The sequence below is a fragment of the Lagenorhynchus albirostris genome, chromosome 4, assembly GCF_949774975.1.
Source record: "Lagenorhynchus albirostris chromosome 4, mLagAlb1.1, whole genome shotgun sequence".
Lineage (NCBI taxonomy): Eukaryota > Metazoa > Chordata > Mammalia > Artiodactyla > Delphinidae > Lagenorhynchus > Lagenorhynchus albirostris.
In genome coordinates this window covers 147,347,437-147,359,163 of record NC_083098.1, presented here as the reverse complement: position 1 = coordinate 147,359,163, position 11,727 = coordinate 147,347,437, and the positions used below count along the sequence as shown (strand labels likewise).

At 60.6% G+C, this 11,727-nt stretch overlaps 1 protein-coding gene across 4 annotated transcripts in view; it reads right to left on the bottom strand.

Annotated features, from left to right (window-relative positions):
• Positions 1 to 3,665: 3,665 nt before the first annotated feature.
• LETM1 (leucine zipper and EF-hand containing transmembrane protein 1) overlaps positions 3,666 to 11,727 on the bottom strand; it is a 32,958-nt gene continuing 24,896 nt past the window's right edge. For 3 of the 4 annotated variants that reach the window (XM_060148905.1, XM_060148906.1, XM_060148904.1), the window contains 4 exons: positions 9,308 to 9,442; positions 8,309 to 8,499; positions 7,103 to 7,241; positions 3,666 to 6,165 (listed from right to left, as the gene is read on the bottom strand). In XM_060148905.1, the coding sequence (XP_060004888.1) occupies positions 6,016 to 6,165; positions 7,103 to 7,241; positions 8,309 to 8,499; positions 9,308 to 9,442 (615 nt within the window). In that variant the 3' untranslated portion in view covers positions 3,666 to 6,015. The other variant, XM_060148908.1, reaches the window with a different exon arrangement.

Here is an 11,727-nt window from a genome sequence, read left to right as displayed (position 1 = left end):
TCCATGCTTTCTTGTCTCCTGTCCTGGAGTCCCGGGCAGCTCCCGGGTACTCACTGCCCACCTGGGGCAAGTCCTGTCATCTGTCCCCCGAGGAGGGAGGGGTCACTAGTTGCTGCTGGAGCAACAGCTGCGGGGGTGGGGGCCCCAGACTAGACTGGCTGGCTGCCTGGGTCTTGCACTCTCCAAGGCGTTCCAGCCCAGGTCTTTGGCTCAGAGACGATGTGTCCTGGGCAGAGCTAGGGTGAGGGTGATCCGGTGTGCACAGGGGCCCGACGCTGGCAGGGCGGAACCTCAGGGTCACCAGTGGTCTTCACTGCCTTGGTCGGGGGTCTCCAAGGGCAGGGAATGCAAGTGATGTGTTTGTGGGAGAAGGCAATGGGGAAATCCTCTGGGCCTGCCCATCCCCTATCTGCCCCCAGCTCGTGGAGTTCAGGGGCCCTGAGGGTCACATCCAGGTAACTGTTGCTGGTTCCAAGGCCTCCCTCTCCTCACCCTGCCCCTGGTGTCTGCCTACCCTGTCAGCTGGGGGAGGGCGACGTTTCTAGGTGGGTCCCCCCCCATGGAGCCCCACGTAAACCAAGCCCTCACCTGGCGCCCTGAGTCAGCCGTCTGCACTCCTGGCCACACTCCTGCTCCTGGCTGGCTTCCCACCCCCTCCCGGGCCTGGCACCCGCCTTGGGCCCCACCATTGTCCCCTGCGCTCCGCCACCGCCACTCCTTCAACTTTGGGCAGGTGCTGCACGCTGATGCTCAGCTCGTTGGGGTGCTGAGGACCCAGTGACAGCATCTGGGCCCGTCTACTGCACAGTTCACAGCCTGAGGGAGAGGGAGGACCGAGCAGGGCACCCACCCAGCAGTGGTGGGAGTAAGTCTGGGAAGGCTTCGTGGAGGAGGCAGCAGTGCCCAGGCCAACTGGGGGACTCGGGTGGATTGAGGGACAGGTGGCTATGCAGACTCACGCCCTCCCTGGGACCCAGCGCTGCCCAGGGCTGGCTGTCCCTCCCCCCCCAGCCCCTGCTTTGCCACCTGGTGCCCCTCCCTTTGTCCCTCGTGCCTCACGGTCTTGGACGGTGTGAACTTTTACTGTGGCTTCTAAGAAACTCGCTCCCCTTATTGCTGTGTCCAACTCACCTTCCAACTGAGGGGGTTTCTGGGGCCTCTTTCTGGAGAGCCGGGGAGGTTGCTAGGAGCTTGGTTCTGGATAACGATGCCGCCCAATACCTGACCCAACTCGGGAAAGCGCTCCCGGCCCCCAAGCCCCTCCAGCCTGCCAGAGACCCCGTGTTTGTGTCCAACGCTCGGGAGACACGCGGCGATAGTGACGGGGATGGCAAGGAGGCCAGCGAAGGCCAGAGTCTGGAGGGAGGCCAAGGCCAGGAGGCGGGGAGGCGGCGAGGCGGGCGCAGTGCGGGCGTGGTGCGGGGCCCTCTAGCGCTGGCCGGGCCGAGCCCCAGCTCTGCCCCCGGCCTCTGTCCTGCCTGAACCCGGCTGGGCTCCGGGTGCGCGCTCTGGACACCGAGTGGACTGGCTGCGGGTGAGGCGCGGCTTTCCGGGACACCGGACGGAGACCCGGGGGAGGGGGGGCGCTGGCCGGAGAAGAACGGGCCCAGGTGGGCAGGTTGGGGGGCCCGACAGGGGAGCTGCTCAGTCCTCCCCGGAACCTCCCCGCCCAGCCCCGCCCCTCCTCAATACTGCCCCGCCCCCTCGCCCGCCTGGCCCCGCCCCCCACCTCGGCCCCGCCTCCACCCGCGGCCCGGCGGGCGTCTTCTCAGAGCCCCAGGGCCGGTGGGGTCCGGCCCAGGCCCGGGGGCGGGCTGCTGCGGGGCTTAGGGAGCAAGGCGCCAGCACTCCGCCCGCCCTCAGAGGGTCCGGAGCCCCCATTCTCGGACCTATAGGTCCGGCCTTGCCCTCTGCCTTCCCCTCGCGGCCTGGGGTGACTCGCCTGGTATGTGCGTCTGCACCTGTGTCCTGGCCCCCTGGCCTCCGGAATCTTGTTCCCACCCTGCAGTGTCGCCTGGCTGGACAGCGACCTCTCGGTGTCCTCTTCCCCAGGCGGGTGGCTGAATACATTCTCGGCCCCATGGTCTTCAGGGGGCCGCATCACCACGTGTAAAAACACATGACGCCACCGGGAACAGAACGTCCCCAGTCGCCCCCCCACCGCAGTTGATGCAGGTTTTAAAGGTTTTAAATCAGGACCCCATCTGGCTGTCCCTCCTCCCGCTACGTGTGGCTTTTGGAGGGGGATGGCCATGGACGGGACATGCTGGCGGCTCCTGTGGGGGGTCATGAGACTTCCCCGGCTGGGTGTCTGGGGCAGTGCCTGGGGCACACAGCCCGTGGCCCCGCACGCCCGGCTCCCCACCCCCGTGACCCCAGGGTAGCCATCCGGGTGGGTTCCAGCGTTTCTCCCATCTGTCCACCACCTGGAGTTCTCCCTGAAGAGCTTCCTGGGATGGGCGCTATTTCCTCCTGAGAAAACAGGGTAGTCCCCAATTCTTTCCTGTCACCTGTTCTCGCTGTTTAAGAATCTCCATCAGCAGGGAAAGACTTTCCTGAGGATCAGCTGGGTGTGTGGATTTTTGTTTATGATCGATTTTGTCTTTTTTTGCTACTCACTCTGTCCTCGCTTTGGCCCGAAGCGTCCCTTTAGGTTGGCTGTGGTGTCCCTGGACTATATATAGCCCCCTTGCCCGCCCCCGCCCTGGGTCAGCCTTGCCAGAGCCCTTGGTGACCCTCGATGTGACCTTCTGAACCACAGAAGTGAGAAGCCTCGAATCCTGGGGCACCGGCTGGTACCTGAAGACTCGCACGGCCCCGACCCCGGCCACCTTCTCCCGGGGCCCAGCCTGAGGAGGGTCCAAGTGCAGTGGACACACTCAGTCCTCAGCATGAGGGGACTGGGTGCCTGCCGGGGGTGAGATGAACCTGGACAGAAGCCACTGAGGCCCAGCAGCCCCCTGCCCGCGCCTGCACCCCCAGGGACATCTCCCTTCCACACGGGTCACGACCCACGTGCGAGCCCGCAGAATCCCTGGGGCAGACTGTGGCCAAGGCCAGGCTCAGGGAGAGATGGGGTGCAGGTGAGGACGACCCTGGGCAAGGGGTCGGGGCTCAGCAAGGGTAGAAGGAGCCCCCACAGGACCTGGGGCCGGTGCAGGGGTGAGGCCGCCTGAGACAGGCTGGACGTCCCAGCTCACGGGGGGCGGTCTGTCCACGCTGGGAGGATGGGGAGGTAGGACCCTCTGCCTGGCGGCCCTCCCAGCTGGGCCTCAGCTCTCTGCCCAGGGTAGGGCCCCCCCTGCCCCTGGAGCCCAGAGATGAGGGCTGGAGAGGCAGTGGGTGCGGGGCGGGGGGGCGCTGCGGGCTGGCCCCCGGTCCGCACACCCCGTCGGCTCTCTGGGCCCTGCCCTGGTGTCGGGGAGACCGCAGTTCCCGAGGGCCCCCTCAGACAGTGGAGGGCACAGCCCTTAGGCAGTGCTGTCCCTGATCCCAGGGGCCCTCAGTCTCTCAGAACAGAATTCCACCCCCTAGGGCTGGCCAGGGTCCCAGCCCTGCCCACCAGGGACCACCCCCCACCCCGGGGCCTCTGAGGGTCTGGGAGAGGAGAGCCTGGTCAGGCAGTGGCTGCCTCGCCGACCTGACAGACAGACCGTCACAGGGAAGACAGGCCATCACGACAGCACTTTATTCAACCTTCTCCTTACATCAACTCGAGTGCCTAGTCACCAGCACAGTCTGAGGGGACGGGCAGGGCACGCGGTCACAGCACAAGGGGACACCAGAGGCCAGGACCAGAGCGCTGGAAGGCCCTCTCGTCACGCTCTCCTGCCGCGAGGCTGGGACCAGACGCCCAGACAGCTCTGCCATTTCCCGCCCTGACTGCCAGTGGGCCACACGGTTCACAAATCTGGTTTTGAGCTGTTACAGGAACACGAATTTGATATTTTAATAAAAACACTATTTCTAAAAAAGGTGTTTACACACAGCCCGAGGAGGCGGCCCTCAGGCCAAGCCGGCCCTGGGCCCCTGGCGGACACGCAGACAGAGCCACCAGCGGCCCAGGGCCCGCCGTGAGGAGCACTGCCTAGAGGTTCTTCTCTGCAAGTTACCAGGTGCCCTTCCTTCTCAAAGTCTGGATTTGGATATTCCAAAGCGACTCTGGAAGCCACGTGCCAACTTCCTGAATCCCTAATGAAGAAACTGGTGTTTAGGTGGAGCGAAGGAAGAATTCCCATTCCGCGTCACAGATCCCGAGGACGTCACAGATCCCGAGGACACAGGCGCCCTCTTGAGAAAGCTCGGGAAGGCCGGGCACAGGCACCGGGCACTGAGTCAACAGACGGCGGCCCTGACGCCTCGCTCGTCACATAAGACTCTCGTTCCCAGAGCCGCGTTCCATACACCTGCACCCGGGCACCCCTGTCAGCGGCAATAAATAAAGTTCAGGACAGTAAAAACAAGCAACGCGAAGGGGGAAGCCTGCAGCAGACCGTGGCCCACGGTACAAACACCAGCGAAGGGTCCCGCTGCACTGGGGGCGCAGACACGCACGATCCGGGAGGGCGGGGGGGATGCGGGGTGGGTGTGCAATGGCAGCGACGGGGACGCCCCGGGCGCCTGGCGAAGGCAGCGAGGTGAGGACGGAGGCGGCAAGGACGACCCCATCCGCGGCACGCCGGCTACCACGAAGTTCACGAGCAAGCACGCTTCCGCAGCGGAAAACCAGGCCACTGAAACACGTGTGAGAGGACTCGGAAGTATCAACTAAGCGTGGGGAACGTGCCTCTTGAATAACCGAACGAAGAACCCTTTAGAACCACTGTCCCTTTACGAAGGTTTACATCCGAGAATACAGAAGCTTATGTTGTCGAGTTTCTTCTTTAGTGGCTGGGTAGAAAGTTTCAAGTAACTTGGAAGCGATCATCTCGTCGTCGTCCTCCCTCAGCTCATCTGGCCACTCTAGGCCCACGTCTTCCGATTCCTATGTCTGTTTTCCCCCAAAGAACGTTCTTGCCGTACCTGACCCAGCCTTCGCGTGGGCAGCCGGACAGAGCTGGGGCCGCAGGCCGCCCAGCACCCCCGCCCCCCCCGCCACGGAGCACCGGCCTCCCCAAGCTGCCGGTTGTGGACCCATCACCGGACACGCGGTGACACCCGCTCCGAACACCCCAAATGAGGACACTTCCTAAAAGCACAACAAATGACTGCACCCGAGATGCTTCACTGTCCAGGGCTTCATTAGCACCTCTCCTGGCATAATTACGTCGGACTTACTCAGGTGGGCAGACTGTCATGTGAGGAAATTCTGTACCAGTTAAGTGGTTAGGGTTAGGTGAGAATCAAAGAGAACTCAAGAAAGAGCTCGGATACACACGTCAGAGCGAACTTCCAGGAGACCTGACATCCGCGTCAGAGAACGCGGCCCTCCAGAGGCCATGGAGATGACGGGCGTGTTGCTCACTCGCTGCAGGTGTGAGCTTGGGAGCGCGCACGAGTGGCTCCTATTCACACTGATCTGTGCGAATCCAGGCCCACGACTCACGCAGCGTCCTCTCCAGGCCGAGGCGGCTGTGTCTGCACGACTCCAATCCCACGCCTGGGGCTCCATGGGCACAGGGAGTCCACGCGGCCGGTCCTCTCTCCTCCCGCAGCAGACACCGCCAGGAGACACGCGGGGAGGCCCGAGCCGCCTCAGGAGCCCAGGGGGCTGTGCAGGGCCATGACCCCCGCTGCCGGCAGGCCGCACGCTTGCCTGCCACAGCTGGGACCACAGCAGCACTGGGCCACCGCGTGAATCCAGAGCAGACTCCCTGGAGGGGTTCAGGGATCCAGACTGGCTGAATCTTCGTGGAATGATGGAAATTAAAAATTACCGATTATGAAGTCTCTGATTTATTCCAGACAAAATATTAGATCTGTCTCTAAGAATCACTTCAAAGCAATAACTGTCACGTTAGGACCGCCGCGGCAGACGCACAAAGGGCCACCAAGGCACCTGCGAGCCGGCGGGCCCTAACTCTTCACCTCTGCGGCCTCCTTCTCGGCCTTCTCCTTGGCCTTCTCCCTCTCCTCCACCTTCTCCTCCTTCCCCAGCGTGGCCACAATCTCAGCCACCTGGCTGGTGGAGATGTGGATGTCTTCTTTGTCCACCAGCTCGATCACCTGCACACACGGGAAGGGACGAGGGCCTCAGAGGTGGCTCTGCCCCTTCACAGCATGAAATCTCCCCTCAGGACACGGAGGGCACACGGCACACGGCCACCAGGCTGGGATGGCCTTTGGCACCCACAGGCCACGCTGTCCCGCCGGGGGCCCTGGGTCCTCCATCTGCCCCGGTCTTCTGAGGGCCAGACCCCCACCCGCACGGAGCCAACAGGCTCCACAGCCCCAGCCCAGGCTATGAGCCGCCAGGGAGCGGGCCCAGGTGAGGGCGCCAACTGTGCCTCCCTCGGGTCGCAGGGCTGCAGGAAGGTGGGATGGACGACACAGCGAGGCTGCCGGGCCGGGCCCTGCTCGGGCAGAGCGCCGTGGGCACCAAGGAGGGGCCCCAGACGATGGGCCCCGCCCAGCCACTGCTGCCGCCGGGGTGATGGCGCTCGGCCCCCGAGCAGGGAAGGCCGCGCTCCCGACCAGAGTGACGTCCGCTGACATTCTAGGCAGACGTTTGAGTGGAAAGTCCCCGACGGGCCGGAGAGACCCTGGAGCCATGAGAGCTGCCGGCAAAGGCGTGCTCTCCACAGGAACGCCAGAGCCCACGGCCATCCTGTGGAGGCGGAGCCCCGTGCAGGTCGCCTGGGCTGCCCAAGCTCCCGGCACCCTCTCAGGCCTCCGGCCACCCCCAGGGGTCCCGAGGCCCAGCCCCGAGGGCCACAGGCATCCCCTCCGGGCTGCCATGGCCCAGCCCCCCCAACACCATGCTCCGCAGACCCGGCCAGGGCTGGGCCAGGGGAGGCCAAGCAAGAGCCGGTGGCCTGCTCTGGACGGACGGCCTCACTGCCCTGACTCCACTCTGTTTGCGGCGAGGGCAAGACCAGCCCCAGGGGCCTCTCGGGTGGACGCACAGGTGGAAAAGGCTGCCAGCAAGACCCCCACGACCCACCTTGACGAGGTCGTCGATGTTGACCTTGCCGTCCTTATTTTCGTCCAGGGCCGAGGCCAAGCTGATGAGCTTGTTTTCGGGAATGTGCTTGATTTGCTTCATGGCACTGATGAGCTCAGCAACGCTGATGACGGTCTCCCTGGGGAACACAGCCCGCATGCGGCATAGCTGGCGCCCCCTACAGCCGCACTGGGGCCCCGTGGGTCAGACCTGCCCTGGACAGCCCCTCCCTCCAGAGCTCCCTCGCCCCGTCCTCTGGGAACACCCAGCCAACTTGGACACAGAAACAGAAACCACCGCCCCGTCCAGGGTCTCCTGTGTGTGCGCAGCCGCCCAGCGAGCCCGGCCTCTCCAGTGGGGACGAGGCCAGTGGGTCCCTCAGGCCTGCCTGTGCCCTGGTCAGGGTGGGAGGGGCTGAGTATGGCCACACTGCCCTCCGACCAGGTGGAGGGCAGTGGGCCCACACAGCACAGCAGGTCAATCCAAGCGGGGACACTGGCCTCGCCCAGGGGGAAGGGCCGCTGACCTGAGGACAGCGGGGGCCCTGCAGCCAGCCCGCCTGCCTGCCCCCTGGAGACATGGGCGCTCGTGGTGCGGTGTCTGGCCCACGGGAGCGCCGAGTGTCAGTCGCTACCACCTGGGGGGGTTTCATTTGCCCGGCAGCCACTCACACGACACTGGCCCCCGCTGGCCGCTGTCCCAGGCATGTGGGACACACCAGTGCAGAGCCGGCCCCCACGCAGGGGGTCATTATTGAGTTGCCTGTGTGTAGGGGTTCAGGAAGAGGGAGGAGGCTGGAGGAAGGGGAGAAGGGACAGGGAGAGGCTGGTGGTTCCCAAGGGAGCTGTGATCCGAAGGACACTGTGGAAGGACCGGTGACAACAGCCTGGAGAGAGCTGGGGGAGGGGCGGTGGACACAGGGAGAGCAGGCAGCCGCAGCCCAGGTCCTCCAGACGTGGGCTGACAGCGCTGCACCGTGTGTGCGTGCGCTTGTGTGTGTGAGCACACACGCGTGCAGGGAAGACCCAACTTGGGGCCGCTTCAGTGACAGTGTCGTGGAGAAGTGGGGACACCTGGGTTCTGGCTGCAGCCGCTAGGTCAGAAGGGCGGGGCAGCTGGTCACCAAAGCTGAGAAACGCGCTCCGGTCAGAAAGGCCCTGGGCCCCCCCGGGCTCCAGGCCCCCGGCAACCACGTCGCACACTCACCCTGCAGGCGAGCCCTCGGCGGCCACGCCCAGCTTGCCAGCCTTCTGATCGGCCTCCAGCTGCGTGAGCAGGTTGTCGATCTGCCCGATCATCTGCTGTACCCGCTTCGTCAGCCTCTTGCTGGCTTTAGACTCTTCCACGTAGATTTCTTTGCCAGTCTTTGAAAGTTCCTTCTTGATCTCCTGCAAGTCCTAATAAAATTGTTTGCTTGTAAAAAGACTGCCTTAAAACTAAAAAAGAAACCTTAAGTTCACCTTGCAGAAGTACTGGGTTAACCCAGACTCCATCATCAAGGTGGAAAGGTCTAGGCTGTGCACGGAGCGGTCCCATTAACTGGGGCCACGAAGCAGCAGGCTTACTGCTGTCTATCATGCAAATTGGTTCTCACTGCAAACTCAAGCACTGTTTTTGTAGCAAAGGAAATGAACTCTGTCCTGAACCCCCGACTTTCTTCCTGACGGTGAAAGAATCCAGGAATGGTGAGTGCCTTCTTAAATTCCAACTTGTGGTTTTCCCTAGGAGCAAGCGTTACAGGGAAGAACGGGAGGTGAGGTGGGGACTGGAGAACCCACACAAGAGGGTTGCCAAGACAAAGTTCAGAAAATAACAGATTATTTTTACCAATCTTAAAATAAATAAATAAATAAATAGTGTGTAAGAAAGAAGTCTCTTTTGGGGAATCATGAACAAAATAAGATTTCATATACCAAGTGACCAGACTGTTCATCTGATACCTTCATGTGTTTAGAAACTAAAAAGATATATGCGTGTCATCGACAAGGGCCAATGGCCAGCATTCCAGGGGAAAGTGACAGAGTGGGATGACTAGAAAAGCTACTGAATAAGATTTACTTAAATTCAGTTTTCTCTCCAAAGACCATTTGGCCAGCTTTTCCCTTATCTGACGGAGGCATCACTGAATACTCGGGGCGATGCAGCCTGGGTTTACTCTGTGTGTAGCCTCAGCCCCGCCCCGCCCCCCCTCCCCCCACGCCGCACCTCGCTGTAGTCCTGGACGTCCTCCTTCAGCAGCTCCAGCTCCTCCTTCTCTTTCGTCAGAGATTTCTTCTGACCCTTCAGTTTCGAGCAGGCATCACTGAGTATGTCAATTTCCTCCTGAGTTATTTCCTCTTCCTGGAAAGAAAATAAACAAGCAAACCGAAACCCTACATGAAGGGGAGTAACTGGCTTTCCCCCGAAGGCTTGGCCACTTTTCTATCCGTGTCCCGTGTCCACACTGCGCGTGCCCGTCTTGGGCTCTGGGCGAGGCGACAGGCACCTGCAGTCACCGTCTTCGCTCTCCGAGGGGCCTCCTGCACCCGAGCGCACCTGTGCAAATGTGTCCGGCAGACGTGCATAGCCACGGAGCGACCACCACCCGACAGAGAAGTATCGTCACCCTGAAGGTTTCCTTGTGCCCACGTCCCCACCCCCACCCCACTGGCCTGCCTTCTGCCACGACAGCCTCGTTTGCTGGAATTCTGACAAACGGTATCACATGGCTCGAGCTCCGTCACCCTGAGATTCACCCACATGACGGTGTGTTCCTTCTGACCGCTGTGCACGATTCCATCCGCAGATACGCCAAACCTGCTTCTCTCCATCGTCGTGGCTATTCTAGGTCCTCTGAATTTCCATATATGTTTTAGAGTAAGTCTGTCAATGTCAACAACAAAGCCTGCTGGGATTTTGATGGTGTTGAATCCACAGATCGGCTGCGGAGAATTAACATCCCACCAACACCGAGTCTTCACATCCACGAGTGCAGTGAAGCTCTCCATTTAGTTACTGCTTTAATCTACCTCAGCAACACTTTACAGCATCCTGTACAGGTCTTCATATCTACTTTCAAACTTTCCCTAAGTAGTTCATTTTCTGGATACTACTGTGTGATATGCTTCTTAGAATTTCAGCTTGATTGTTCATTACTAGTACAAACAAGTACAATGACCTTTTAGGTGCTCACGTCACCCGTGAATAGCTTCGCTTCTGTGCGATTTTACTTGTTCTTCTCTAACCATCCTGGCCAGTCCCGCAGTCCGATGCTGAACCGGTGGTGACAGCAGACGCCCGTGCTACCGTTAGGGATCCTGTGACCGCAGGGGCCACTCTGGCTGCTTTAAGTGGGGTTGAGAAGGTTCGCTCCCGCTGGTTTGCTGAGAGACCTTTTCAATTGAGAAGAGACGCTGAATTCTGCCAAGCGCTTTTTGTGCATCTGCTGAAATGATCGTTTTTCTCTTGAGGCTGTTAATGTGCTCGTTACATTGACTGATTTTTTTGTATTCCTTGGACAAACCCCACCAGGTCACAGTGTATTATCCTTTCTACAGAACAGCTGCATTTCACTTACTGGAAACTTGTTGAGAATTTCACACCTGTGTTCAGGACAGGTGCTGGTCTGTAGCTGTCTCGTATCCACCTGGTTTTGGCATCAGGGGCAGCTCATCTCAGAATATCCTCTTCTCAACTTTCCGCCAAGAGCTTGTGTAGCACGGGAAGGGTTTATTCTTTACATGTTTGGACTCACCAGCAACTTCACCCCTGAAGCCATGTGGGTCTGGGGCTTTCCCTGTGGAGAGGTTCTTCAGCTACCAACTCAACTTCCTAGAGCTATTCAGGTTTCTGTCTGAGTAAATTGGTCAGTACCGGTAAGACCCAGCCTTGTGCTGCAAATAGGAAACGGCGGTGCCCCGACTCTCTGTGGCATCTTTCCAACAAACCAAGGTTCTTCAGTGTTAAGTTTTTATGTCTTTTTTTTTTTTTTTTTTTTTTGGCGCTACGCGGGTCTCTCACTGTTGTGGCCTCTCCTGTTGCAAAGCGCAGGCTCCGGACGCGCAGGCTCCGGACGCGCAGCCTCAGCGGCCATGGCTCACGGGCCCAGCCGCTCCGTGGCATGTGGGATCTTCCCGGACCGGGGCACGAACCCGCAACCCCTGCATCGGCAGGCGTACTCTCAACCACCGCGCCACTGGGGAAGCCCCAGTGTTAAGTTTTTAAAGGTTTGTGCTCCTTGCTAAGAAATCCTTAGCGATCCTTAGTTCATAAGCTCTCCGGAGAGTTTAAATGTCCTTTCACGTCTAAGTCTTGAATCCACTGGAAATGGAATGCATCTGTTTCCATGGAGACAGCCAACCATCCTGGCCCTACTGCTGACGAGTGACCCCTAATCCCAGACCACGCTCCAAGGGCCCGCGACCAGGCCCCGCCTCTGTTCAGCTTCCTGGCCTCAGCCCCAAACTGCCTTCAAAATGACCCTGGTACCTCAGTTCCTGACCCTTCCCAGGGTCACCCTTCAAGCCTAGGTCAGCCCAGGCTCCCGGGACCCCCCTCCTCTCAGCCTCTCCTCAGTGACAAGAGCGTGTGGGTCTTCATCTGTCTCCTGGGCCATCACCAGGGGGACAGAGGCTCACCGGACTTGT